This window comes from Blennius ocellaris, assembly GCF_963422515.1.
Source record: "Blennius ocellaris genome assembly, chromosome: 20".
Classification (NCBI taxonomy): domain Eukaryota; kingdom Metazoa; phylum Chordata; class Actinopteri; order Blenniiformes; family Blenniidae; genus Blennius; species Blennius ocellaris.
Genome location: NC_137669.1, coordinates 11,853,939 through 11,877,838, shown reverse-complemented (window position 1 = coordinate 11,877,838; position 23,900 = coordinate 11,853,939). Strand labels below are relative to the sequence as shown.

General features: G+C 41.3%; 2 protein-coding genes across 2 annotated transcripts in view; both read left to right on the top strand.

Annotated features, from left to right (window-relative positions):
* Positions 1-12,461, top strand: part of rapgef5a (Rap guanine nucleotide exchange factor (GEF) 5a) — a 50,992-nt gene extending 38,531 nt beyond the window's left edge. The window contains 15 exon segments of the mRNA XM_080516239.1: positions 1,828-1,906; positions 2,057-2,201; positions 4,018-4,109; positions 4,230-4,260; positions 5,036-5,114; positions 5,355-5,504; positions 5,728-5,825; positions 7,017-7,139; positions 7,646-7,824; positions 8,175-8,265; positions 8,349-8,399; positions 8,521-8,608; positions 8,699-8,763; positions 8,901-8,955; positions 9,229-12,461. Of these exon segments, the coding sequence (XP_080372365.1) occupies positions 1,828-1,906; positions 2,057-2,201; positions 4,018-4,109; positions 4,230-4,260; positions 5,036-5,114; positions 5,355-5,504; positions 5,728-5,825; positions 7,017-7,139; positions 7,646-7,824; positions 8,175-8,265; positions 8,349-8,399; positions 8,521-8,608; positions 8,699-8,763; positions 8,901-8,955; positions 9,229-9,347 (1,445 nt within the window). The 3' untranslated portion in view covers positions 9,348-12,461.
* Positions 12,462-16,814: 4,353 nt separating this feature from the next.
* Positions 16,815-22,626, top strand: cdca7b (cell division cycle associated 7b; the record flags this gene model as incomplete). Its single annotated transcript, XM_080515535.1, has 10 exons — positions 16,815-16,832; positions 18,648-18,788; positions 18,940-19,040; positions 19,347-19,560; positions 19,643-19,705; positions 20,619-20,804; positions 20,934-21,092; positions 21,197-21,346; positions 21,997-22,133; positions 22,540-22,626. 10 exons carry the CDS (start codon positions 16,815-16,817, stop codon positions 22,559-22,561), a joined length of 1,191 nt encoding a protein of 396 aa, XP_080371661.1. The 3' UTR covers positions 22,562-22,626.
* Between the last annotated feature and the right edge of the window lie 1,274 nt (positions 22,627-23,900).

Genomic DNA, 23,900 nt, shown 5'->3' with positions numbered 1-23,900 from the left:
CTCCTGTTTTGGTTTAAAATAATGTCAGAAGTGATGAAGGCATGACGATAAATAAACGTGTCCTGATGTAAACACATTGAGCCGAAAGAGTCTGAGATGTTGTGCATGACAGAGTGGAGTCGTACAGTTTTAGTTGAGAGTTGATTTACGCTTTAACTGCTTTATAGGGCATTCATTGAAATACCACACCCCAAACTCTTCTCTCAGGATAATTAAATGCTTTAAAGCCAGTATTAATGTTAATGTTGTTAATCTGTAGAACTAAAATCATACATTTTCACCATTGATTGATTAGAACTTCTCTAAATCTGATTAATTACTGGCTGAGTATCTATAATAGATTAGTATTTAATTAAATGCAACCATTGTTCTGTGATGTAATCTATTATTTGAAAAAAGTAACTTCAATATGACATATTAAAAAATGTTCATAGATGAGTTTGCTCAAGCATTTTGTTGGTTTCTTATAGTTGATATATCTTTGTCAAGAGATATTTGTTTTCATTGCTGTTGGTTTGATTCTTTGTTTCATTTCTAAAGAGATCCTGATCATATTCTAGATACTAAATCCACAATTAAGTAAAAATATCAAATGCAACCATGCAAAAAAGCATAGTAGTGGTAGAAATTTTAGTTTAAAGATTGGTCATGGATGGTACATCTTGAATGGTTTATTTGCACTTAATGCCTTAATACAAACAAGGTATTTCTTTTTGACAACCAAACATGTTTTGTTTTTTTTGATGAGCATGTAAAGTGTCTCTAACTTCTCATATGGCAAATAAATTCATCAGTCAGTGCTGTCACGAGAAGCAGACATCACAACAACAACAACAAACCTCAACAACAGTTTTGTTTCTGCTTTTATTTCTCAGATGTGCCGCCAGCATCCGCAGAGGAGTTTCAATCTGTCTCACAACTTACAAACATATCACTTCACATTGGAAATAAAATATGAGGAAACAAATATGTGGGAGATTATATTTACAAATATGCTTGCCTCTGTATCATCTAAATGAGGGATGGGAAACTTTGATCAAAAAAAACAAAAATGAGCAGGTTGAGAGATTGGGTACGTTTAAAAAGATGAAACCATCAATCTGTTCTCCCTCTTTGTTTATCCGAGCCACTGTGTCTTTAGTTCTGAAAGTCCACGTTGAAGTGTGAATTTGCTTTCCTCTGCTCATCATCAGGTAGAAAAAAAGGTATTTAACAGCTATAAACACTAGCGGGTTGGTGAGCACTTTTTTGTTTCCCATCAGGGATATACTGGATGGTTTTAGTGCTTCTACTCAAGGTTAAAATTGACTTCGAGGTGATATTCCTGCTGCTACATTGTCTGAATTATCATATATTATTTTTCTCACACATATTGTATAAGGCCACTTGAATGTCGTGCAGACTTCTGCTATGATGGTGAGAGATTCTTCCACTTTGTCTACATTAAAATTTGAAGAAAACAGACTAATTTCTGTTTTTCATCATCCCGTAATCATCAACTGTTTGTGTTCTTTTTTTTAACGTCAGGCAGTTAGTGTCCACTTAAAGCATTAGCAGCATGTATGTGCCGATGCCTGCAGGAACACTGGTCAATCAAGTATTTCATGACTGTGTAATTCTTTCATCATCCTCCCAGTGTGTCAGATCCTTTGAATATGAGTAAATCCCTTTTTTTTTTTTTTTAACACACTTCTAATAAATGGAAATGAATGACGTGAGGTACTATTCCTTGCTGGTGCAGACAAGATGAACCCGACGTGTACAAAGAGACCAGAACATTCACAAGAAGTCCAGTTTTGTGACGACGGCGTGTTCTCTTTGTTTCAGAAATGCTGCTTGACGACTTCTTGTTGACCTACCTGGTGTTCATGTCCACTAATGACCTCTGCCAAGCCCTGCTGGGACAATATCCTTCCTGACACACACACACACACACACACACACACACACACACACACACACACACACACACACACACACACACACACACACACACACACACACACACACACGCACACACACACACTTCTTTGTTGTCTCCTTGACTGGTGGTCACCTATAGCAGTGCCCGTTGCAGGGGCCAGGAGGAGGGCAAAGACGCCCTCTTCAGGAAGCGTAAGGTTCTGCAGCTGGTGTCCCACTGGAGCAGACTTTATAAAGACTTCCTCAAAGAAGAGGAGCACGTCAGGAGCTTCATGAAGGTAAGGCTGCGCCAGCCTGCCCTCATCCATTCTGATGGTTCTCAGTCTCGCCTCCCGGTGGTTTGCACCTCACCGATTTAATGAGTTTGATCCTCCGGTGTCCTTTCACATATCGCTGAGAGCCATCACAGCCTCATTTATCTTCATTTGTGTCTCTGTCTTGTTTAAGAATGGGGTTGTCATTCCTGGAGTTCAGCTTGCTCCACATCAAGTGTGTGTTGTAGCACCTTTTTAGTGCTTTCTATTACTGGGATCTTGTTTTAAACTGAACTGTAGCTAAGATTTTTTTCACATTGAGAAAACCTTGATCATGTTTATATCTCCTCTGATGAAAAAAAGACATGCGCTTCCATTTGATCCTGTGAGGTATAATGGTGTTCTTATCTTGATGTGTGTAGGTTTCTGTGCAGTACTTTATATGTTCAATACGGACATACAAATTTATCTCGCTGAAATAAATTTTCCTGTTATTTCCACTTGGGATGTCTGTGCCGGGGTGTAATCAAAAGAGGAAGATGCAGATATGCATCTAAATACACCCAACACAATCACAGCCGTACAAGTCCACACACTCACCACTCACTTGTCCCTCCGTGACCTGACGGCTCCATTACTCGGTGCTGGGTTGTCATGGAAACCAAAGTGGTAGTGTTGGCATGGGTATAATCTCATATGGAGTGTGTAACCCAGGTGATAGTTGCCTAGCAACAGAGGAGCGAGCGAGGAATTGGGATTAGAGGCTACGGCGGGTCAACGGCAGTGATAAGGAGGATGTGCAGAGGTGTGCGCATGTGTGCAGTTATGATGGCCGGGTTCAAATGACCGTAAGTAAGTAAAAGAGAATATTTATGAATATTGCAGAAGATTGGCAAAAAAAAAAAAAAAAAAAAAAGCAGCCAAAACACTAAAAGCAAGACCACAAAATAGAATGACTGTTCTCTTAAAGGCTTGAAAGCAGCGGCCAACTGCCTCCAGTTACCTGATGAGCCCCCCTGCAGCCAGCCAGAGACCGGCCACGCCAGCAAAACACACAAACAGTAAACACAGACCCCCTGCAGAAAGCCACAGGGCCACCACATGATGAATTCTTATTAGTATCTCCTCCTGAGTTTCCATACTTTCTAACTCTCTGCAACACATATGATCAGATGGCAAAGTCACATTAAATAAAAAGAACAGAATTAGTCTGATGTTTATTAGTGATGTCATCTCCCCACTTAGCATTAGTTAGAATTGGCTGCTCGTCACTAAATTACAGACAATGTTTATAAAAGAAACACTGAAAAATCATGCTATGTAATCTATTTAATTATCGTGTCAATATAAACAATAAGTGGATTGATGTAAGGGTGAAGATAAAGGGAATTCGTCATTGAAATAGTCGCTTGAATTTGAACAGGGAGCTCCGTCCCAAAAGCCTACAGATATAGTTTGTATATTGATAAATTAGTCATCATAATTTCCGTTATATGATTGGCTTTTGCCAGTGTTTGTCTCTTGGTCTGTTGCTATGCATAAATCACGAGGAGCAAGTGACTGTGGTCATTGATAGGCAGGCAGTGCAAAGTGAATGAATTACATGATGTTTCAAGGCGGGTCTTTGTAAAGTCGCACACGTGAAATGTTCCTCATGCTCTCCGCTGAACTTTGGTGCCACTCCTGCCAAATATTATACTGAACTGTTGAGTGCAACTTCCTCTGCCAGTTACAACACTCTGCAATGGGTCAACTTTGTTTTTTTTTGTTTTTTTGTAAATGGTTTACAAATGTTTTAAGCTGAATGTTGATTATGCTTCTGTGTGTCTCTCTTTGTCAGACTCTGTACAGGTGTGTTCTAGAGGACCTGTATGAGTTTCCCACACTGGAGAAGGACTTGAAGGAGTTCCAGAAACTTCTGCGCCGCAGACAGTAAGCACAAACGTTGCTGTGTTCATTTGGATCATCGTGAGATCGTATGCAGTCTCTGCGTTTCAGCCTGCGTTGTACAATGTGCTTACATTTCCCAATGCTGTGTGTTTTGTCTTGCAGCACCGTGGATGACTGCCCTCCAAACCAAAAGGTACGGATTTATATTTATGAGGCTCCTCTTGCAAACACCATGACAGATCCTTTAAGCATTTCAAAAAGTGGATTTGTTTTCTTTTGCTTTTTGTTTTCATTTCCCAGTGGTGGTACACACCACGCATTGAGGATCAATGTGGTTGTAAAACATAAAGCCTGTGGGTCAAACTCAGCACACCAGAAGATTCAATTTATCCACTGGGATGACAGTGCGAAATGAGAAAAAGTGACAAAATAAAACGACGCAATAATAACAAATCACCGAGACCCCGGCTGAGAGATCAGTGGTGCCGCTGTGGAAGTTTACTGCTATGTTGCTGATTAAGAAGCTTCAAAGTCATCCAGTGAGGGCGTGTTTGTGAATGTAGGCAGCAGAAATCACCTGTAATGTGACAGACTTGTGCCAACGTTTCATCTCAAGACAAACGTTCAGCAGCAGGAGATGCTGTTGCATCTCATTTGCTCTGAAAAACTTCAATAAGTTCAGCTTTTGTGAAAATATATGTATTTTTCTCGTTTATTTTTCATAAATATACTATTTCTATTCATTTTCACACTAAAAGTGAAACATTTGTCGTAAATAAAAAAGTGTTGCGCCATCGTTGCAATGGTACGGCCAGTATGTCGCACCTTAACTACAATGAGTTTGTCACCCCTGCTATAGTGTTTGCTGTAAACATGTTATACAAATATAGAGCCTCACAGTTTTCAGTGTAGCATATGTTCATTTTTTTTAATGTTTTTTTTATTTTCTCGTGTTTTCTCTCCGTCAGAGTAAACAAATGTACCAGCAGTTGAGTCTGAAGGAAAACTGTTTGCAGCTCCGCAGTCCACAGACAGAGATGAGGGACGGTGAGTAACAAACATAAACAATGCACAGCCCCAAACTGCACTCAATTATGCATAAAGACTGCGAAGTCTAATTTCCATGTGCAAATGCAAATTTACTAAATACAGTGTTCTTGGAGAGTTTGCCTGCCCGAGTACTTGACAAAATTAACTCCAGTTTCTCTTTGGAGAATAATCATCATTATGGTTTTGTGGTTTACTTCACATTTTACATGTGTTTTTTTTTTTTGTCCCCCCCCCCAGTTATTTGCTGCGTGTACGTGAGCGCTGACTCCTACCTGAGTGTCCACACCCAGCCCTCACTGGAGGCACACGAGCTTCTGCGGATTGTGGGTGTGAAGATGGACAGAGCGGAAGAAGACATGATGCTCGCTGTGGTGTCTCAAACTGGAGGTATAAAAAAAAAGAAGAAGAAGAAAACACATTAACATAATTAAAAACGTGATTCAAACAGACATGTAGGTAATGAGACTTTAATCAATATTTGTTGGAAATTTGAGCTTGGATTCATATCGTGAAGCCATGAAACACATCTCATGTTTAATGGCGTCTCAGCTCATGATAACCTCTCAAACTTCATCATTAGCAACTTTTTGTTTCTCTTAATCTCTTGCAGATCGGAGAGTGTTACAGCCCAGTGACTGTGTGTATTCAGAGTCTCTGACCCCACAGGGGAAGCTTGTGGCCTGTCGCAGGGATCTCAACGAGATCTTGGTATGTGAATCCGTTTCATTTAGCCTTCACCGGTTTATCACAGTCTTAAAAAAAACATGTACTTTCATGACTAACACATTTTCTCAGTGCTTACTGAGTCAATCGTCACAAGCATGGTGGAAAGACTGGTGTTTACCTCCATGAAGGATCACTGAAAAGATTCAAGCCACAATTTATTTGAGTTTTTTGTGCCAGCACAAAAAAAAATACAAGACGCTGACTGCAATGACCTGCATATGTCTGCAACATGACTAATGACACAGTGAATTGCCAGGCACTTTAGATAATTGTTTTTGATCTGTATCAGTGATTTGTACTTTAACTGTCAACACGAGTCTCTTTATCTAATCTTTTCACCATTAGTTGATTCATTTGGTTTCAATCCATAGTGACCCTCATTGCCTTATAACCTGTTTGACGGTTCAATGCTCCTAGACAGAGGAGGCCTATTCTTCACTGAATAATATAGTATTTATATATCTTTATAGATGTAGAAAATACTTCTGATTTAGAATTTTACTGTTGCAAAAGTAAAATTCACAAATGTCTTTCAAAGCCTGAAAAGCCTTTGAAAGACATTTCTGTTGTCTCATTCTATTTTTTTGAAGCCACAACAAAGTTTTCTTTGATATTGGTGTTCATTGTGTTCTGCTCTACATCAGATCCATCTCCAGTGATCAGGTTCACTCACAGCCACGTAGCTACTAATTATCCCTGACATCACATTCAGTCCAATCCTTTTCTCTTTATTCCATTGCCCATCTTTTGTCTCCGTTTAGCAGCAGCCTTTGTGCCGTTGTGTATTTTTATGTATGTTGTGTGTGAAGTGCTCTGATATATACACAAAGACCCTCTTTCTATGTTTCACAATCCAAACCTTTCAGATCAGTGTGCAATTGATTAAAAATTATATATATTATTTGAAACAAAAACAAGAATAAAAGCACAAATGCAGTAACAATCCTGTTAAATCTAATTGCAAGCCGTGAGTAGAAAGTACATGTATTAAGATAAAATCTGATTAAAAAAAAAAAAGTTTTCTTAAATACCTGTAAACTCAACAGTAACACAAGTATTAATACCGACACACAATGATTCCGGTTTAGCGACTGAGGTGGGCAGCAAATACGTATTGTACATATTGTTTGCATTGTTTTATGAACTGTTTCTTCTGTGTGTTTGCATGTGCAGCCTCCTTTAACAGACAGTGCTGAGCTCAGCAGGAGGCCCGTCCGGCTCTTGGGCATCAACACCTGGGATGTGGCAGCTGCTCTCACACACCTGGACTGGAGTCTCTTTAAATCCATCCATGAGGTATACACACACACACACACACACGCGCGCGCGCGCACAGACTTTCATAATAAATTCATATTCATGACGGAGATTGCTGGAACGAAGGTATTAAAGATGCAAATGTTCTCCAGGACCTGCCGGATCATGAGTGCAGGCTGAGTTTGCAGCTCAGCTTTAATATTTCTGATCAAATACTTCCATGTAGTGAGATTATGCTGTTGTGCAGATGTGATTGTTTCTTTAAGAAACTTATGTAACGCTTTGGTCCTTTTTATGCAGTTCCACCTGCTTTTTCTTTATTTTACAGGATTACAAAATAAAATTCATGTTGATTTTTATTAGTTATTTGAACAAATAAATCAGCTTTGACAGCATAACTTAAAAGAGAAGGTGGAGGAAGAGTCTTCGCCAGCCAGAAAAGCAATCTATCACTGTATTTCTATTCACACACTATTTACTCCACATATTGTTTGGTGTATTTTGTAATGTTTTCAATACTTTCTCTCTGTTTGGCGCACATGCAGCAGGAGCTGGTGTACTACACCCTCAGCCGCGCTCCGGGGACGGGCCACACGGCGGCGCTGTCGGTCCTGCTCCAGCGCTGCAACGAGGTCCAGCAGTGGGTCATGTCAGAGGTGCTCATGTGTGTGTCGCTCAACAAGAGAGTGCAGCTGCTCAAGAAGTTCATCAAGATCGCGGCTCAGTAAGCGTACACACACACACACACACACACACACACACACACACACACACACACACACACACACACACACACACACACACACACACACACACACCGCAACTTTCAAAAGAAGCAAAACTGGATTTAAGATGAGGATGTTCAAGCACATAAGGGATCGTACAGAGATTTGGAACAGCGAATCAGAAAGCTGGTGAAGTTAATTATGCTGTAATGGCAGACTGGTGTTGTTTTAAGACCATAGGGAGCAAGGAAAGGTTAATAGGTGATATAAACTGTATGAAAGCAGAAAATCAAGCAGGTAGAAAATATCATAAACCTTGTTGAATCCTTTCTTACCGTGTTGTTTACAGCTGTAAAGCTCAAAGAAATTTAAATTCGGCATTTGCCATCATCATGGGTCTCAACACAGCTGCTGTCAGTAGACTCAACCAAACGTGGGAGGTGAGTAAGACGTTGAGTTTATTCTCTTTAAACATGCACACTGGACTTTAAATGTGTTTCTGACCAAAGATCTTCCTTCTCAGAAGTGTCCGGGGAAGTTCAAGAAGCTTTTTTCTGAGCTGGAGCTTATCACGGTGAGACTTTGAACGGAGAACGAGACGCATGCAGAGATGGAAATGGCTTCCTTCTGTGTTTTCTGATGCTCAAATCTTGAAGCCTCTCTTCTTTTTTCCCCTCTTCCCACCTCCTCTCCAGGATCCATCTCTGAACCACAAAGCCTACAGAGAAGCATTCAAGAGGATGAAACCTCCCAAAATCCCTTTTATGCCTCTTCTCTTGAAAGGTATCCCTTTTTTTTTTTAACACATCTAAGTGGACACACAAAGACTCACACACTGAATAAAACCTTGAAATGCTTCTCTGCTGCTCACAGACATCACTTTCATCCACGAGGGCAATAAGACCTTCCACGATAACCTGGTTAACTTTGAGAAGCTGGTGAGTTGCGTCACCCACACCATGACAATGTGTTGTTGTTTTGACCTCAGCTCAGTCGGTGTCAGCTGCTTTTAGATGTGGTTTTTGTTTTTAGTATTCAGCTATTTTACGTTGTGTGTCTTGTCTTAAACCACCAGCACATGATCGCAGACACAGTCAGAATGATCCGCCACTGCCAGAGCGACCAACCAGGTGAGTCCTGACTTCTTTTTTTTTGACAATGACCTTCAGGGATATTTTATTGCCAAAGCATGAGGCGGGATTGACTGAAATATACTGCCATCTACAGTCTGGTCGGTGTATTGCATGTCTCCCGCTCTGTTTTTCCTCTTGCAGTTTCCAAGCAACCATTCGCAGCCTTTTATTTTCTTTATTTTGACCACAGTACAGTCTGTGCTGAACATGTATTGGGTGTGCACGTTCCTGCGCTCACCAGTAAACACGTGTTTCGTGTCTGTCCCTCAGGCAACGAGGTGATCGGCGTCGACAGTGCCGAGGTGAGGGCGAGTGTTCAATACCTGCACATTATCGACAATCAGCAAACGCTTTTTGAGCTTTCCCACAAACTGGAGCCACGCGCCTGAACACACACACACACACACTCAAACGTAGCCCCACTGAGTAAAACACAAACCCGGCGGACTTGAACGCAGAGGGGGGGGAAAAAAACTCACTCTGAATGACGTGGGAGACGCTTTGTGCGACGAAATGTTGCACAGTCAAACACACACTGTGGAAGGATCATACGAGCAGCGGCGGTGCCAAACGGACTTTAATGTGTGTTCCTGAAAAAGAAAAAAGAAAAAAAGAAAAAGCCAATGAAAAACACTGCTGCCTGTTCATCATAGACGTTTATACCCTGGACATAAAGGATGGACAAACTCCACACACACTCTGAACTTCCTGAAGGGGCAGATCCTGTGCAGCAAGATGGACAATTGCCAAACAAACAGAGAGGAGAGGAGGCTGTAATTAGTTTGTACAGTATCTATTAGACTGAGTATGCCCTTGTTTTCTTCTTGTGATCGGTCTTTGGTTATTTATGAGCCTCTTCAGCAGGTGGAACGTTTATTTCTGTCAAGGCCTCGTCACTTCTACCCGAAGACTTGATCTCTTCTTCAGACTTTGAAAGCAAAAAAACATCCATCGAGACCGTTTGACTCGCGAGGAAAAGACAAAACACAAAAATGGTCGCACATGATTTCATCCGATTGATGTCGTTAGTCACACATTTAATGTGGAGCTTTTCCCTGCTTCTGAAGCTGAAACACTGGTACATTAAAGTGGCTGTTCTCTCGCTCAGTTTAAAGCTTTGATGAGTGAGAACAGGAGCAGCATGAATAGTGTATATTACCTTGTGAAAAGGTTCCCAAACATGAAAGCTTTCCTGATCACGGCCAAGTTCAAAAGCTGCTGGTGAATAATGAACATTTTTAACGGTTCTGTTTCATTTTAAAACCCTGCTTGATTTCTTTTAACGTTTTTTATTTTCTTTTGTTTGTTTCTTTTTCATTTGTTCCTCTCTATTATGCTTTTATGTGACTAGATCGTTAAGATTTTACATTGTATATAATACGGACCTAAACATTTTCAGTGCCAAAATGTCACCTTGAGTGTTGCAGCACAGGTGTGCTTTGTTTAGGAACCTTTTTTTTTGTCACCGAGTTGTGTTTCTCGCTCAAACGAGCCACAGACGTCCAGTCGTCAACCTGGTGGCGTTTGATGACTGGGCAGCAGAAATCTGCTCTTATTTTCTCCTCATGAATCAAACGCTTGAGAGTCACTTCCAAATAGGGCAACGCAGGACTTTTAAATCAAAACTTTATTGCGCTGGATCATGTCGATGAGGATACGTTGACACTGATTCTCTGACTGAAGATGTCCGTTGAGAAACGGGTTCAAACACAATGACGAAAGCACAAGGACACAAATGTTCCTCCTTGAAAGTAAAATGGCCTCAAAGGACTTGAATCCATCCGTCATTTATCATTTCGCCTATAATCCTCTTGCAAACAATTATCCTTTCTTAATGTAATCGATTTCAAATACTGTGGTGACGTTTTCCTCCCACCACTGACAGCATGTACTTGTTATTCAAAGCACTGAGGAAGCAGCCTGCCTTGTTCGTGAACTCATCACTTTGTAGTCAACGGGAGACAATTGCTGCCGGGGATTGTGGTCATACTTCAAACATTGTGAGAGTAATTATGATACTTAACAGATTTAGAGGAGGAATACAGCTTCCATGTTCAATGGGGTGTTTATATTACCAGCCTAACTATTCAATTCATTGGAAGAAATGTATTCCTAAATGTTTAAACGGCAGTGGCGAGGAAAAGTGCTGTAAGATACAAGATGTCACCACAAGGGGTTTTAATAAGATCAGCTTTCTCCTCGTAAAGGTTCAAATAAATACATTCTATTTCAGCGTTCACAAACATAACGTGGGGGATTTAACCAGTACTTCTTTTTGTTTCCCTTTGTTTTATAAATGCCATAAAAAAAAAACAGTCTTAACATTTCATGCAACTGCAAAGTCACTAAAATGATTTGCAGGATCTGCTTCAGCCGCCTGTTCATACTGAAACTTTTAAATATTAGGTATCAGTTGGCTGTAAAAGTCAAACATCTTGAAGTTTTTTTTTTTTTTATGCACAAAGTATTACTTAAAGAACAATATAGTAGTCTGTAATGTGTTGATTGTTAACTATTTGCTCCTGGTCTTACTGATGCTGTTGCAGCAGCTTTCTAATATTTTCCTAAATGAGGCATTTTATTGTTTAGGTTTACCTTTTTCTCTTTTATTCTCATTTATTTCAAATATTTTTGTGAAGCTTGAATTCTTTGACTGCTCGAGCTGAGAAATCCGAACCACAACTTGTTCATATTCAGTTTCAGACGACGGCCTTGCGGTAGCCCTTTTACTATCGACGCACGACGCACACATGCACATTCATGCCTCTTGCACATAGTGTTCAAAGAGGTGCAAAGTTATGTTTGTTATTTATTGTCAAATGTTTATTTATGTATTTTCAGAAGTGGCAAAACGTTTTCTTTTTTTTTGTGCCATGTTCAGCGGTGCAACAATTGTTAGAAGTCCATAGTTGAGAAGAAAATAGTTTCAAGCTGCAAAAGCTGGAATTCGTATCGTTGTGTGACCACTTGATGCCAGCAGGGGGCGTCAGTGGGATGATGTGTCGGTTGTCTACTGTCTTGAGGAGGGAACCAACAGGAGGCTGGAGTCGCTCTTTTAGTACATGAATATGTAAAGTTCAGTTGTTGATGATTTATTTTTTTCCTCCTTTTTTTTTTTTTTTTTTAAGTAATGTTGTTTAAAAGCCGTTTGCATGAAGAAAAAAAAAATAACACAAAGTTCACAATGCAAGAGAGGACATGTTGAAGGCTTTGTACTATTGTAATATTGTTGATGTGTAAATATCTGCCTAAGTTTGGTATGTTATTATTTATCTATTGTAAATGGGGAGAACAAAAAAAAAAATTCAGCCACTCAAGCAATATGTCTCCCCTTGTGTCTCCTCAACCTTCAGACAACTGAAGTCACGTGTCTTTTCTAAAGCGGCGTTTTACTATGTCAAAGTTTTACTGAAAATGAATAAATTATAGGTTTTCTGTGACATGTCAACGTGCGTTGATTTCTTTTTTTTTGTCGCCTCGTGTTCGAAGATCACAAGTCATAATGTCCATCTCATTCAAATGTAATGCAATTTTAAACCTTTCTGAAAGAACACATTTACTCAAATCTCAAGTGCTTATTAACATGTCTTTATTCAGTAAGTCAGTTCTGTTCAAATATATACAAATCAACTCATTCACAATAAAGTAGAGCTGACATTGCAATTTCAGATTTTGTTTGTATCAACCAGGACCAAAATAGAATTATTATGTTTTAAAGTCATACTTTTGGAAGCTTGATTCATTGACAGCACATAAAAACATACACCCTATTATCTCAGCATCATGTGAAACACTCACTGGACACTATATTAGGAACAATGGTACAGTATAATATGTATTCCAGCACATTGAATTTTGCTTTTACAATGATGATGATGTTCAATTTGACTCAAGGTCATTAAAGGCTTCCATTTTGATCATATTTACATTTTGTTGGGTGTGATCTGTAATGGTGATGATTTAGACTTGTGATGTGGGTGTTTTCTAATATTTTGACTCTCTCATATATCTTACTAACAAAGTCAGAAGACTACAAGTTCAAACAACAAATAGAAAACATAGTTAAGCCCACGTTGATGATTTAAAACTGCAATTTGAACATTATTATCTTTGCAAAAGCAGATTTTAAGTGAGAGCTGTTGTACTGACAGTAAAATGTCTTGTGTGCTGATTGATACTTGTGACTCTGTCATGTAACAAATATCAACATCTCTGTGGTCGATGTGGTACAGCTGCTATACCTGCTTGTTGTGGGCCGGGACTTCAGGCTGTCAGTAAAACTCTATTTGTGACAGTTTATGATCAACAACATGCCCACTGAGAGGCTCTCTGACAGCCTGTCGGAGGTTGAAAGCCCCTGGTCCAGAATGACTGACTTTATCCAAATACTGCCTCCAACATGGCGTCAACAAAAGCACAACCGTAAAAAACCGACTTAAGGTCTTTTGAGCCACTTTAAATATCTGATGAAATTTGAGGCTGAAGTCATCAAGTCTGTGGATCGAGTTTGACCTGATTTGGCTATAAAAAGAAATTAAACCCGACGAATGAACACAGTCTGGATGAGGAGTGTTTTTTTTTTCAAAGCTTTGATCAAGTGCTTTGATGCTGCGATGTGAACCTTGCATTCAATAAACGTGACTAATTAACAACATTTAACTTCCTTGTTCTTCCTTTGGCGTCTTGGCTTGCCTAAATTCTAGAAACACACCTCCCATCATATTACTGCACGTCTCAATAGACACTAATAACACAGCATTGTAGTTTCCCATTTACTTTACCAAATGAGAATCACTTCCTTTGGGCAAACAGGTTAATGAAGTCAAAGGTTTCTAAGTTTGCATTTCGAGGACCAAGAACCAATTTGTGGTTAGTCTGAATGCCTCCATAAAAATAAGACAACATTGAGAGAACAATGTTGATGGTGTGACGACACAACGTTTTACTTTCTGCATTATTGCTCAGGGCTATATTTCACCTGTCTCAGCAATATCTTCAGCAAATGCCAATTGCCAATTTCCCTGTGTCTTGTGTTGTTTTTACAGTTTTTTTTAATGCATTGTTGTAAATGTCTGATTAGACGGTGTCCTTCAGTGCCAAGAAAGGCAGCTTCAAGTAAATAAGATTAACTATAATTGTTTGAGATTGTATTTACACTCATAAGTCCTGTTGTTCCAACCAAAGCCTTCCTGTTACCAATAGACAACTAAATGGTTTATTACCAATTGAAAGAGTTTATGATTAATAAATGTCATCAGGAGACATGGCATCAGCTTTCACAGCTATGCTGATGATATGCAGCTGTACATTGCCGTGTCTCTTGATGACGCAGGGCCATGAGACGCCCGATTTAATGGTATTTCAGGTTTAGATTCATGGATGACAGACAGCTTCCTCCATTATTATTCCCCATATTAAGAACATAATCAAAATAGGATTTTATCACTTGAAGAACATAGCCAGGGTCCGCCCATTTCTCTCTCTGGCCGGCACGAAGGTGCTGATGCATGCTTTTATCTCCAGTCGCTTAGATTATTGTAATGCCTTGATTTGATTTGATTTTCTTTGACTCTCGCCTCACTAAAGGTGGTCCCGGGTTCAAATCTTGGTTTGGCTGGAGGGGTTTTGTGCATTTAATCTATGCTCTCCACTATGGAAGATGGATGGCTAGTGTTGCATGTGCACCCAAGCCAAACTGAGTAAAACGAACACAGGCAAATAATTACCACTTTTCTCAGATCTCAGTTTGTTTTTCAGAAAACTCTGTGAGTTAGTTTATAGCGGATACACAGTTTTCTTGTGTATTTTGATAAATCCCATCCCAAATGTACCTTTACGTTATTCCTGAGAGCAGCAGACCAGATGAGTTGTTCTATATTTTTGTTTGTTTATTCAACTTTCACTTCATCCTCAAGTGTTGTCAAATCACTTAAAGTCACGAGATCCATCCCATGATTAATGACACTGACCTGGCGGACCGTATCAGAGTGGTTGATGTTTTGGTTCAATAACAGATAATATGATGTTTTTAAAATGGTTAGTGGGTTAATGGTTTAATGATTACAGTTTCCTCAATTACACCGAGGAGATGCTTTATCTTACAATATACATGTAAAAACTAAAACAGCACAAGTTTCCTGAATGGATCAAAGTTCAACAGCCATTAATAAACATAAATATTGGCAGCAACATGACATTGATTTGAGTGACCTGCACAGAATTGCTGACTGGACTCTTTCAGTGCGGCGTGACCTCTGTCTGCGGTATAAAAGGTTTCCCATTGCTGCCTGATGCAAACGCCTCAAACGACACAGATCAGCTTCAGGAAGTCGTCAACGCCTCGTCACTCAGAGAGACTTGATACTCCAATATGATGTTTTTCCTCTTTTTACTGGGCTTCGCTCTTTGTGCCGCGGCTCCCTTCCAGTTGTCCCCCGTTCTGGTTCAGCTTCAGCGGCCGCTGCTATCAGTTCCTCTCTGAACACAAGAACTGGGCTGATGCAGAACTCTCCTGCGTGTCACTGGGGGCCAACCTGGTGTCCATCCACAGTGTGGAGGAACACAGCTTTGTCAATTCACTGATTGAGAACTTTGACCCGGCTCAGCAAAGCACCTGGATTGGACTCAGTGACCTTCACAAGGAATCAGAATGGATGTGGTCTGATGGATCCAGGGTCAACTTTACCATTTGGAATCATGGATAGCCGGATAATGCCAGGGAAAATGAAAAATGTGTCCATACAAATTATGGTAGACAGTTCCGATGGAATGATTTAATGTGTTCTAGATGCTTACGCTTTGTTTGTGGATAATTTGATGATTTTATGTCAAGCAAAAGCTCTCTGTCGTTGTCTGTGTCGTTTTACAAGAATTCATTCACCCATCAATATTTGTGTGCCAGTGTTTTATAGATGTTTTTCCATTCAAATGACCTCAAAATACACATTTTCAACATTGAACCTCAGAAAACAGATTTTTATGAAACAAGATCTAAACCAGTTTCAACAATGAAATAAACATTTTATGTGAATGTTTGTGATTCTCCCTCTCATTTGTGTTTTCCATGTGATGGACTGATGAGTGTATTTCTCTCACTCCATGCATTATTATTATTATTATTATTATTATTATCAACCCTAACCCTAACCCTTCACTTCAATTCAAATGAGCTGAAGGTGACTTTTGCAACCAATTAGGGAAATTGGGAACAAGTCAAGTATGAATACAATCGGAACACTTCAGAAGCTCTGAAAAAAACAAAAAAAACAAATCAATCAATATTTTGTGTAACAATCTGACCCAATAATTGCATCAATCAATTCTATGAGGAAATAAAAACCGGGTCGAATAATAACAATGTTGTCTGTGTGTATTTTATTCAAGCCTTTTGGACTCATCGCGAGCACGTTTCTATCAGAGAAGTATCTTAAAGTTGCACAAATTAAACAGTTTAAGCAGCAGATACCTGGTTCTTCCTTCAGGGAGGAAATGTGGGCGGGGGGAAGGACTGCTTGGACACGCCCATCTGTCATTTTCGCGCGAAAGATTGGACCGTACCATTGGGTACAGAGCGAGGGGGCCGGGAAAAGACGTTGAGTCTTTATACAGAGACAAACGCCTTGACTGAAATCTGCAACAAGGTGACGGGATTTTCGAACATTTTTCTCCACCTAAAAGCTACAACTTTTTTCTTTGATTATCAGTCAAAGTGTTAAGTAGGTTGGAGATAAAACCCCTCGCTGTTGCATGATCGACCTGCTTCGGCGTCGAGTTGTAAATCCACTTCGACTCACGTTTTCATTCTTCAAGGATAAAACTTTCCAGTTGGGCGGAATTTCGAGAGAAATATCGTGGAAATGACCCTCACTACGAAGGTAAGTGATGAAAACGGGAATTTTGTTCCCGTCGGTTTGATTAGTAAAAAGCTGTGGCACAGAAACGGTCACTTCTTTGACCTTTATGTGGCTCCAATCTATTGTATTGTGTACTTTATGAATGAGATCTTTTTGACTGTGATACAACCAGATATGATCATTGTTCTCCTCGGTCTTGTGTTTTGGCCTTATTCCAGTACACGTGGTTGGGTTTACGTCAGGTATATTAGGGTCAAAGCCTAAACAGGAGTGTCAGGATGCTTCACTTCAGTGTAAAACTCCTAAAAGCCTCTTTTGCCATTTACATACAAATATGATAATTGACAAAAATAGGACTACTTTATTATTCCTTTGCAGCTTTGCTGCTCACAGAGTCGCAATCATTTACAGAAACTATATTAAATATGAATGAAATGTACGTTTTAACATCAGTATATACATATCAAGTGCAACTGCATGTGGTATTATTACCATAAATGCACCTAAAGTGTTTTATGCTTTTAGTTTTCAACCACATTTCATCCATGAGTGGGGAAAAGGACTTCAACAAAACACTGAGTTAGTTATATACATATGTGTTTTAACTGTTCAAATGCTCCCACCAACACCCCCGCTGTGATGAACTGCTGCACACAGTTTGTTGATAATCTGCAAATTAATTTTTGTGCATTTGTTAATGTACACAGTATTATCATTAGCCTGCATCCATAAGTGTGATTCTGTTTTTTTGAACAAATGTTTCAGGGATATTTGAGGATCGTCTTCTCCCTCAAAATGTACATGTTTTGTAGATTGTACTTGTCCAATATAAGCATGAATGATGCAAAAGTTAATCAATATCGACAGGAGCACATTAAGAGGTTGAATTTGAAGTCAGTATTTCATAAACTGCAGAGGATGGTTCAAAATATATATGACACTTCTATTTCATGGATGGTTTATTGAAACTCTCAAATTACAATTGTACAATACTGATTCTGGTGTTATGTAATGCGTCTAACCATTCATATAATACCAGCATAAACAACACAAACCCTAAATAAATCCATAAATCAATTCCATATATAGGATATAGGTTCCTTGTTTCCAAATGATGCATATTCCATCAGAATAGTAATGTATATACCATCAGTAGTTTCAAGAATGTAGAAACTGGATTGCAGAACATTGCATGGAAAATTCACCAATAAAGTGATTCTATATGGGGATTTAAAAAAACTAAATCAAGCGATTAATAAGAAAAACAAATGCTTGGCTTGTATTGTTTTAATCAATTAAAATGAACAATGAAAGGACACAAAGGTGTAATGGTAACATTTCAACCACACTCAAAGTTTACATTTCCAAGCACATCGATGGCTGCAGCATGGAGCCGAACAAGGAGGAAGTGCAGTCCGTATCAGTAAATTGCAGGTGTTAAGTGTCCATTCCTTTGCCACTTGGTCCTGTCATTTGTAATAAATGCCCTCATCGCGCCATGCTCAGAAGGTCTGCGGCGATAAGAGCGTCCTGTGCTTCAGCCCGGTTTGTCACTGGAGCCCCAGAAAGAAGGATTTACAGCTGCGGGTCTGTTGAAGCAGCTCACTGCTTTCACTCAGCGGTGACGGACGTCTAAAGAAGGAATGGGGCTCCCTCTGGTGTGGGAAACCCATGTTCCTGTTTTATTCCACAGTGTCACTGCTGCTTCAGTCGTCTATTAAACGACCTGAATGGCTCCCGCATGCAGTACATGAAAAATGCAGTATGAATCTTAACAGAACCAATTTATTCCTACAGAATACAGCTTAATGTTGAGCTTTACACTCCCGCCAACAGGCTCCACGTTTCAAATCCAAGTTTATAACCGCTGAGCTGGCCCATCTCTTCAGCCAGTCGGACAGTGAGGAAGACTTCGAAGGCTTCAGCGACAATGAGGGAGAGAAGAAGAGGTGTTCAAACAAGCAACTCAAATCCAAGGTATGAAACTCTTTCTTCTGCATTATTCCGCTTGAATGGTCTGGAATTCAAGCCCGACTAAAGCGTTTTAATTGGATTGTTGTCCTTGACTTGGCTTGCTCCAACAGGAACGTGGTGACCTCGGTGTTTTTGTTCTGTGTGGTTTCTTCAGGCGGTGGATTCGGAGCACGACAGCGACATGGACACCGGCTTCTACTCAGACGGCGAGTTGGAACCGTCAACGAAGAGGAGGAGTCTCCTAGTGGCCATAAGGTACGCGTTGATTTTGTATCGAAGCAACGACTCAAATATTACTGAGGTGAAATCTTGATTATTTTTGTCCCTGTTCTTACTCTACTAATCGAGGCGTGTGTCTCAAATTTCAATGAACGTTTTAATCTAACTATATACAGATTATCACCATTTATTTCCTTATCTGCTTGGTGATTTTTGTTTATTTTACAGAAGTTGAATAGTCAAACTATTGATAAACTCAAAACAAATGAGGGCAACATGAAAGCCGCATAAATAATTTACAGCGCTTTGAACTATTTTTCTTCTTTTTTTTTTGCACCTTAGGTTTCCTATGAAAACGCCGAAACAGGAAGCGTGTAAGAAAAATGCTAAAAAGCCTGCAAAAGAAAATCCTCGTTCAAAAAGAGCATGCAGAGGGCAGACGATGAAGCAGCAGCAGCAGGAGGACGAGGAGGAAGAGGAAGAGGAAGATGGCGAGGAGGTCCTGTATCAGAGCTTGAAGAAACGAGACAAGAACATCCAAGAAAACAAGGCCATGGTGACGAACCCCTGCAGCCGTCGGCACTGTGCTCTCACTGGTCGGCCCTTCCTGAACCCCCCCCCCCCTCTTTGTTTTTCAGCTGGCCAAGCTGTTTGCTGATCTCGACACCATGGCTGACCTGACACTGCCCTCCACCCCTCCAGTGAGAAACTCTGCACGCCGACACTCCCACCAACACACAGCGGCTTGAAGATTAGTTTTTATTATCTACTTGACACTTTTTCCTCATCAGAGGAACCGTTTGTTTCTGTGTCGATGATGCACACATTGGATAAACAAAGTTGTACGGCAAAATAGATGCATGTAATATTACTTGTGGTTCTTAGTGATGGATGAATGTCTTCTGTTGCTTGTTGATGAAATACTAGGAGTGGTTTTGCTTCAAAGTCTGCTTTAATGGAGAAAAATCACTGAATTGAGACTGGAACACTGCCCTCTGTTGGCAAAACAGGGAAGTATTTTCTCTATATTGGATAAATGCAGTGAGTTTTCCTCAGTTAGTCATTTGATGTTTCAGGGAGACGATCATGTAAAAAGCCAAAAGACATTGCTTTGATTGGACACCGCATGTGCAGTGTGTACATGTATATATATTTTATTTGCACTCCCTAAATTTAAAGCTCTCTCTAGTTTCTTTTTAACAATTTACACGTGCCGTTCATACACTCACTGGACACTTCATTAGGTGCACCTTTTTTTCAGCCCCGAGTTCTTTTCGGAACTGCTTTAATTCTAAGTGGCGGAGATACAACAAGCTGCTGAGAACATTCCTCCCAGATTTGTGTAATTCTTGACTCGCGTTGTTCCAATGAGTGACCTGGTTTTATAGTTGAGAGGATTCAAGTGTTCATGCTGCCCACTTTTTGTGGAGACCGTTCTCTGTGAACCCTAGAGACAGACGATTCATGGTGTTTCTGCCGTGTGGTGGGCCTGTTAGATATTTGCATGGAGGAATAGTTGACTCATATATTTTCTACAATCTGGGTCGTTATATTTGCCACAAGGGCCGTTTCTTTTCCTCGTCCGATATGCTGACTCGGCTTTTACCCCGACAGAAGAAGCGACGGGCGTCGGACAAGGCGACGCCGCGGAAACGCAAGCTCGAGGCGGGTGCTGTGTCCGAACGAAGGAACCCGTCCCGCAAAGCTCGTCCTCCCGAGAACTTCGCGGTGGAGGAAAAGAGCGAGACGACCCGCAAAATCTCCGGACCCCGCGCCGTAGACCTCAAACGACTGGTGATGGTACGAGATGCGGCCGTCTGAAAAACATTCAGGCCTTCACAACCGTGAAATTGTGAGAAAAGATCGGATCAGTACGTTTCTGCCACTCCCAAGGCTCACCGACACGCTTTGTTGGTTGTGACGTTGCAGATCGACGAGGAAATTGTCGACCAAAATAAGAAAACGTGGAAGAGGAAGGGCAGCGTGAGGAGGGGAACGCAGGTGGTGAAGTCCGTGGATGACATCACGGAAGAAGACCTGGACAACATAGCGTACCGCAGCAAGGACAAGATCTGGGACAAGGAGAACGTGAGTGGAACCGAAGCCTCCGCTGGCGAGTTTTCGTTGCTGCGTTTTTTTTGTTTTTTCCCCTCATCCCTTGACGTCACTCTGCGGTCGTCGTCGTCCTCCAGGGCAGCTCGTGTCACCAGTGCAGACAGAAGACCCTGGACACCAAGACGGTGTGTCGCAGCGGCTTCTGTTTCGGGTCCAAAGGCCAGTTCTGTGGGCCGTGTCTGAAGAACCGCTACGGAGAGGACGTGCGCACCGTGCTGCTGGACCCGGTCAGTGTTGCAACCGTCGTACAAACACACATAGTCCCTTCATCGTGTTACTGGGCTGTCGCTGCCACTGATCATCAGTTTGACCAGTGGCTGAAGAACTGGATCATATCATCCGCGAAACGTTTGAGAGTTTGAGGCGTGTGGTCTCAGGCAGGCTTCACTTCGCAGCAGAATGGGACTAAAGTCATCGCGTGTGTGTTTATTTATTAGTTCTCGTAGACAAAGAGCTTCACACACAAGTCAGATTTTTAAGCCGGAAGCCCCTTTCACGATGAGGAATAAACAGGAAACTGTCCGAGGCCACGTTCACACGAGAGGCAACGGTGACTCAGGTCTGGCCTTTTTGCCCGAATGCGACTCGCGTCAGATTTCTGCACAATAACTTTTATATAAATGAGTCACCTGCTGGCATGTGATCACGGTGATCCTGAAATTATGTCGACCTCCCTAAAGAAAATCTAAAGTGAGCATTAAGACCTGCAGGCTGAACGTAGCCCAGGTGACAAAGACAAAGTTAAAAAAAAGTTAGTTTTTTGGTGAATTTAAAAGCTCTTTAGCTTTCCATCGGTTCCATCTCAATTTGGCTCCATTTCAAATGAAATGAAGACGACGTCTGAAGCAGCCGTTCCTGATGTTTGTCTCTCTTGCAGACCTGGTCTTGTCCGCTCTGCAGAGGCGTGTGCAACTGCAGCTTGTGTCGTAAGAGGGAGGGCCGCTGTGCCACCGGCATCCTGGTGGGTTTGGCTCGATTCAACGGCCACGACAACGTCCACGAGTACTTGGAGAGGTAGGTCACCTCTTCGCTGTTTTCACAGTTTCTGAGTTTCACACTGGAATTGGAATCTGTCTCAACCTGCCTGGACCTCCAGGGAGCCGGAGGGGCCTGTTGAAGAACACCTGTCTCGTTAAATCACTTCAAAGTGCTTTTGAATTTGGAAAAGTCGAGTGTTCTGGGTGTGTGATGTGGTTGTTGGAGGAAACCGGAAAAGGATCGACTCTTAGTATGAACCTACCTGGCCAATAAAACAAGTGGCTGGTGAACAAGTTGTTAAAAATAGTGAGAATCAGTGGCTTTTATTATGTCTCCGATACTGGATTTGTACAGGAGTTTGGGTCAAGGTAGCTCAGGGCAGCGAGAGCTCTCTGTCTCGGTTTCACCTTCTGCCTTCTGTGTCCTCTCCTCTCCTGCACAGCATTCAGAAGGAGTTGCGGTGAAGTCGCCAGAGGAGACGTTGCTCCACAGCCGGTCCCTGCAGGAGGTTCTGGTGCTGCACAGTACCCTAGAAACTGTTTTAACGCACATTTTTAGGTTTAGGCCAACCTTTTATCTTCTGATGTCACCTTAATAAATGGTTCACTTTTTTTTTTTTGTTTTAGGCCGTCTGATCAACGTGTAGTTTAACATCTGTATTTTCTTGGGAATGGTGTTTGGTGTTTTTATTTGTTTTATACAAACCACTTTTTCTAAATCGGAGAGACTTCGCTGCATTCCTGTCAGTTCACTGTAAATGTTATTAAAGAACATCTTTGTTTAAATCAACCTGATTGTTTTTTGTTTTGTTTTTTTAAGGGAAAAATGGACCATATTGAGAGCCAATGCTTGTCGTGTGTTCCCAAGTACCGGTGGGTAATGGACACTCGGTTCATTATTTCTCAAAGCTTCCAACAGAGGGAATTGAGCCCAACGTTTTTTGTGCTTTCACGTGTGCACAGTTTGTTGTGAGGAGTTTGTAGATTTCAGGGTTTTTCCAAGTTCTTCAAAGACGTAACGTCAGATGTGTGTGTCAGCCGCCTGCTGCGTGTCGCCGTCTGTAAACTTGACGGAGCGACCTGGTAGTGAACTCTTGGAAGCCCCGCTTGGGGCTTTGTTACTTAGTTTGTTCTACCACAAAGCATTCTGACGGCTTATCGGTTCATTATCTGTCCAGAAACAACACATCTGTCGACTTTAGGTGTGCGGATTTCAGTGGTCACACCTCCACTCTGTGGTCACCAGCCTGATCTCTGCTGCTTCGGCTGGGAGGCGAGCAGAGAGAAATACTGGGAGCTGTAATTGTTCCCGAAGGGAGGGCAGATGCTCCATCACTGCTGTCACAACACAGCTGACAGAATAGCCAGTGACGAGGAGGCGGGGGGGGGGGGGGGAGTTGGAGGCTTTTTGAAAACGGGCCGCATGGGATTTGTCATTATAGTGGATTTATAAGTCCCTTCGTGGAGAAATGTCACTTTTCTGTGTGCAGACTTGTTTTAAAAATGATGTTTAGGTAATGTACACGATGCCATGGGGAGACGATGGCGTCACAGATACAGAAGTTAAAGCATTGTAATTTATTTCCGGTGGTTTGATATCCTGCTGCTGACAGGTCGCCACTGTGGATCTCTTGAGGAAGACCTTTGACTCCCAACTGCTCCTGCATGTAGAGTGAAGCTCGCTGTGAATAGAACGGGTTGAACGCGGAGAATCCTGATGAGACTGCTCCAACTGCCTTGTCCTCTCGATGTGAAAGGAGGAGCTGCTGGACGTTGAATCTCTCCCAGATGTTTGACCCTCTCG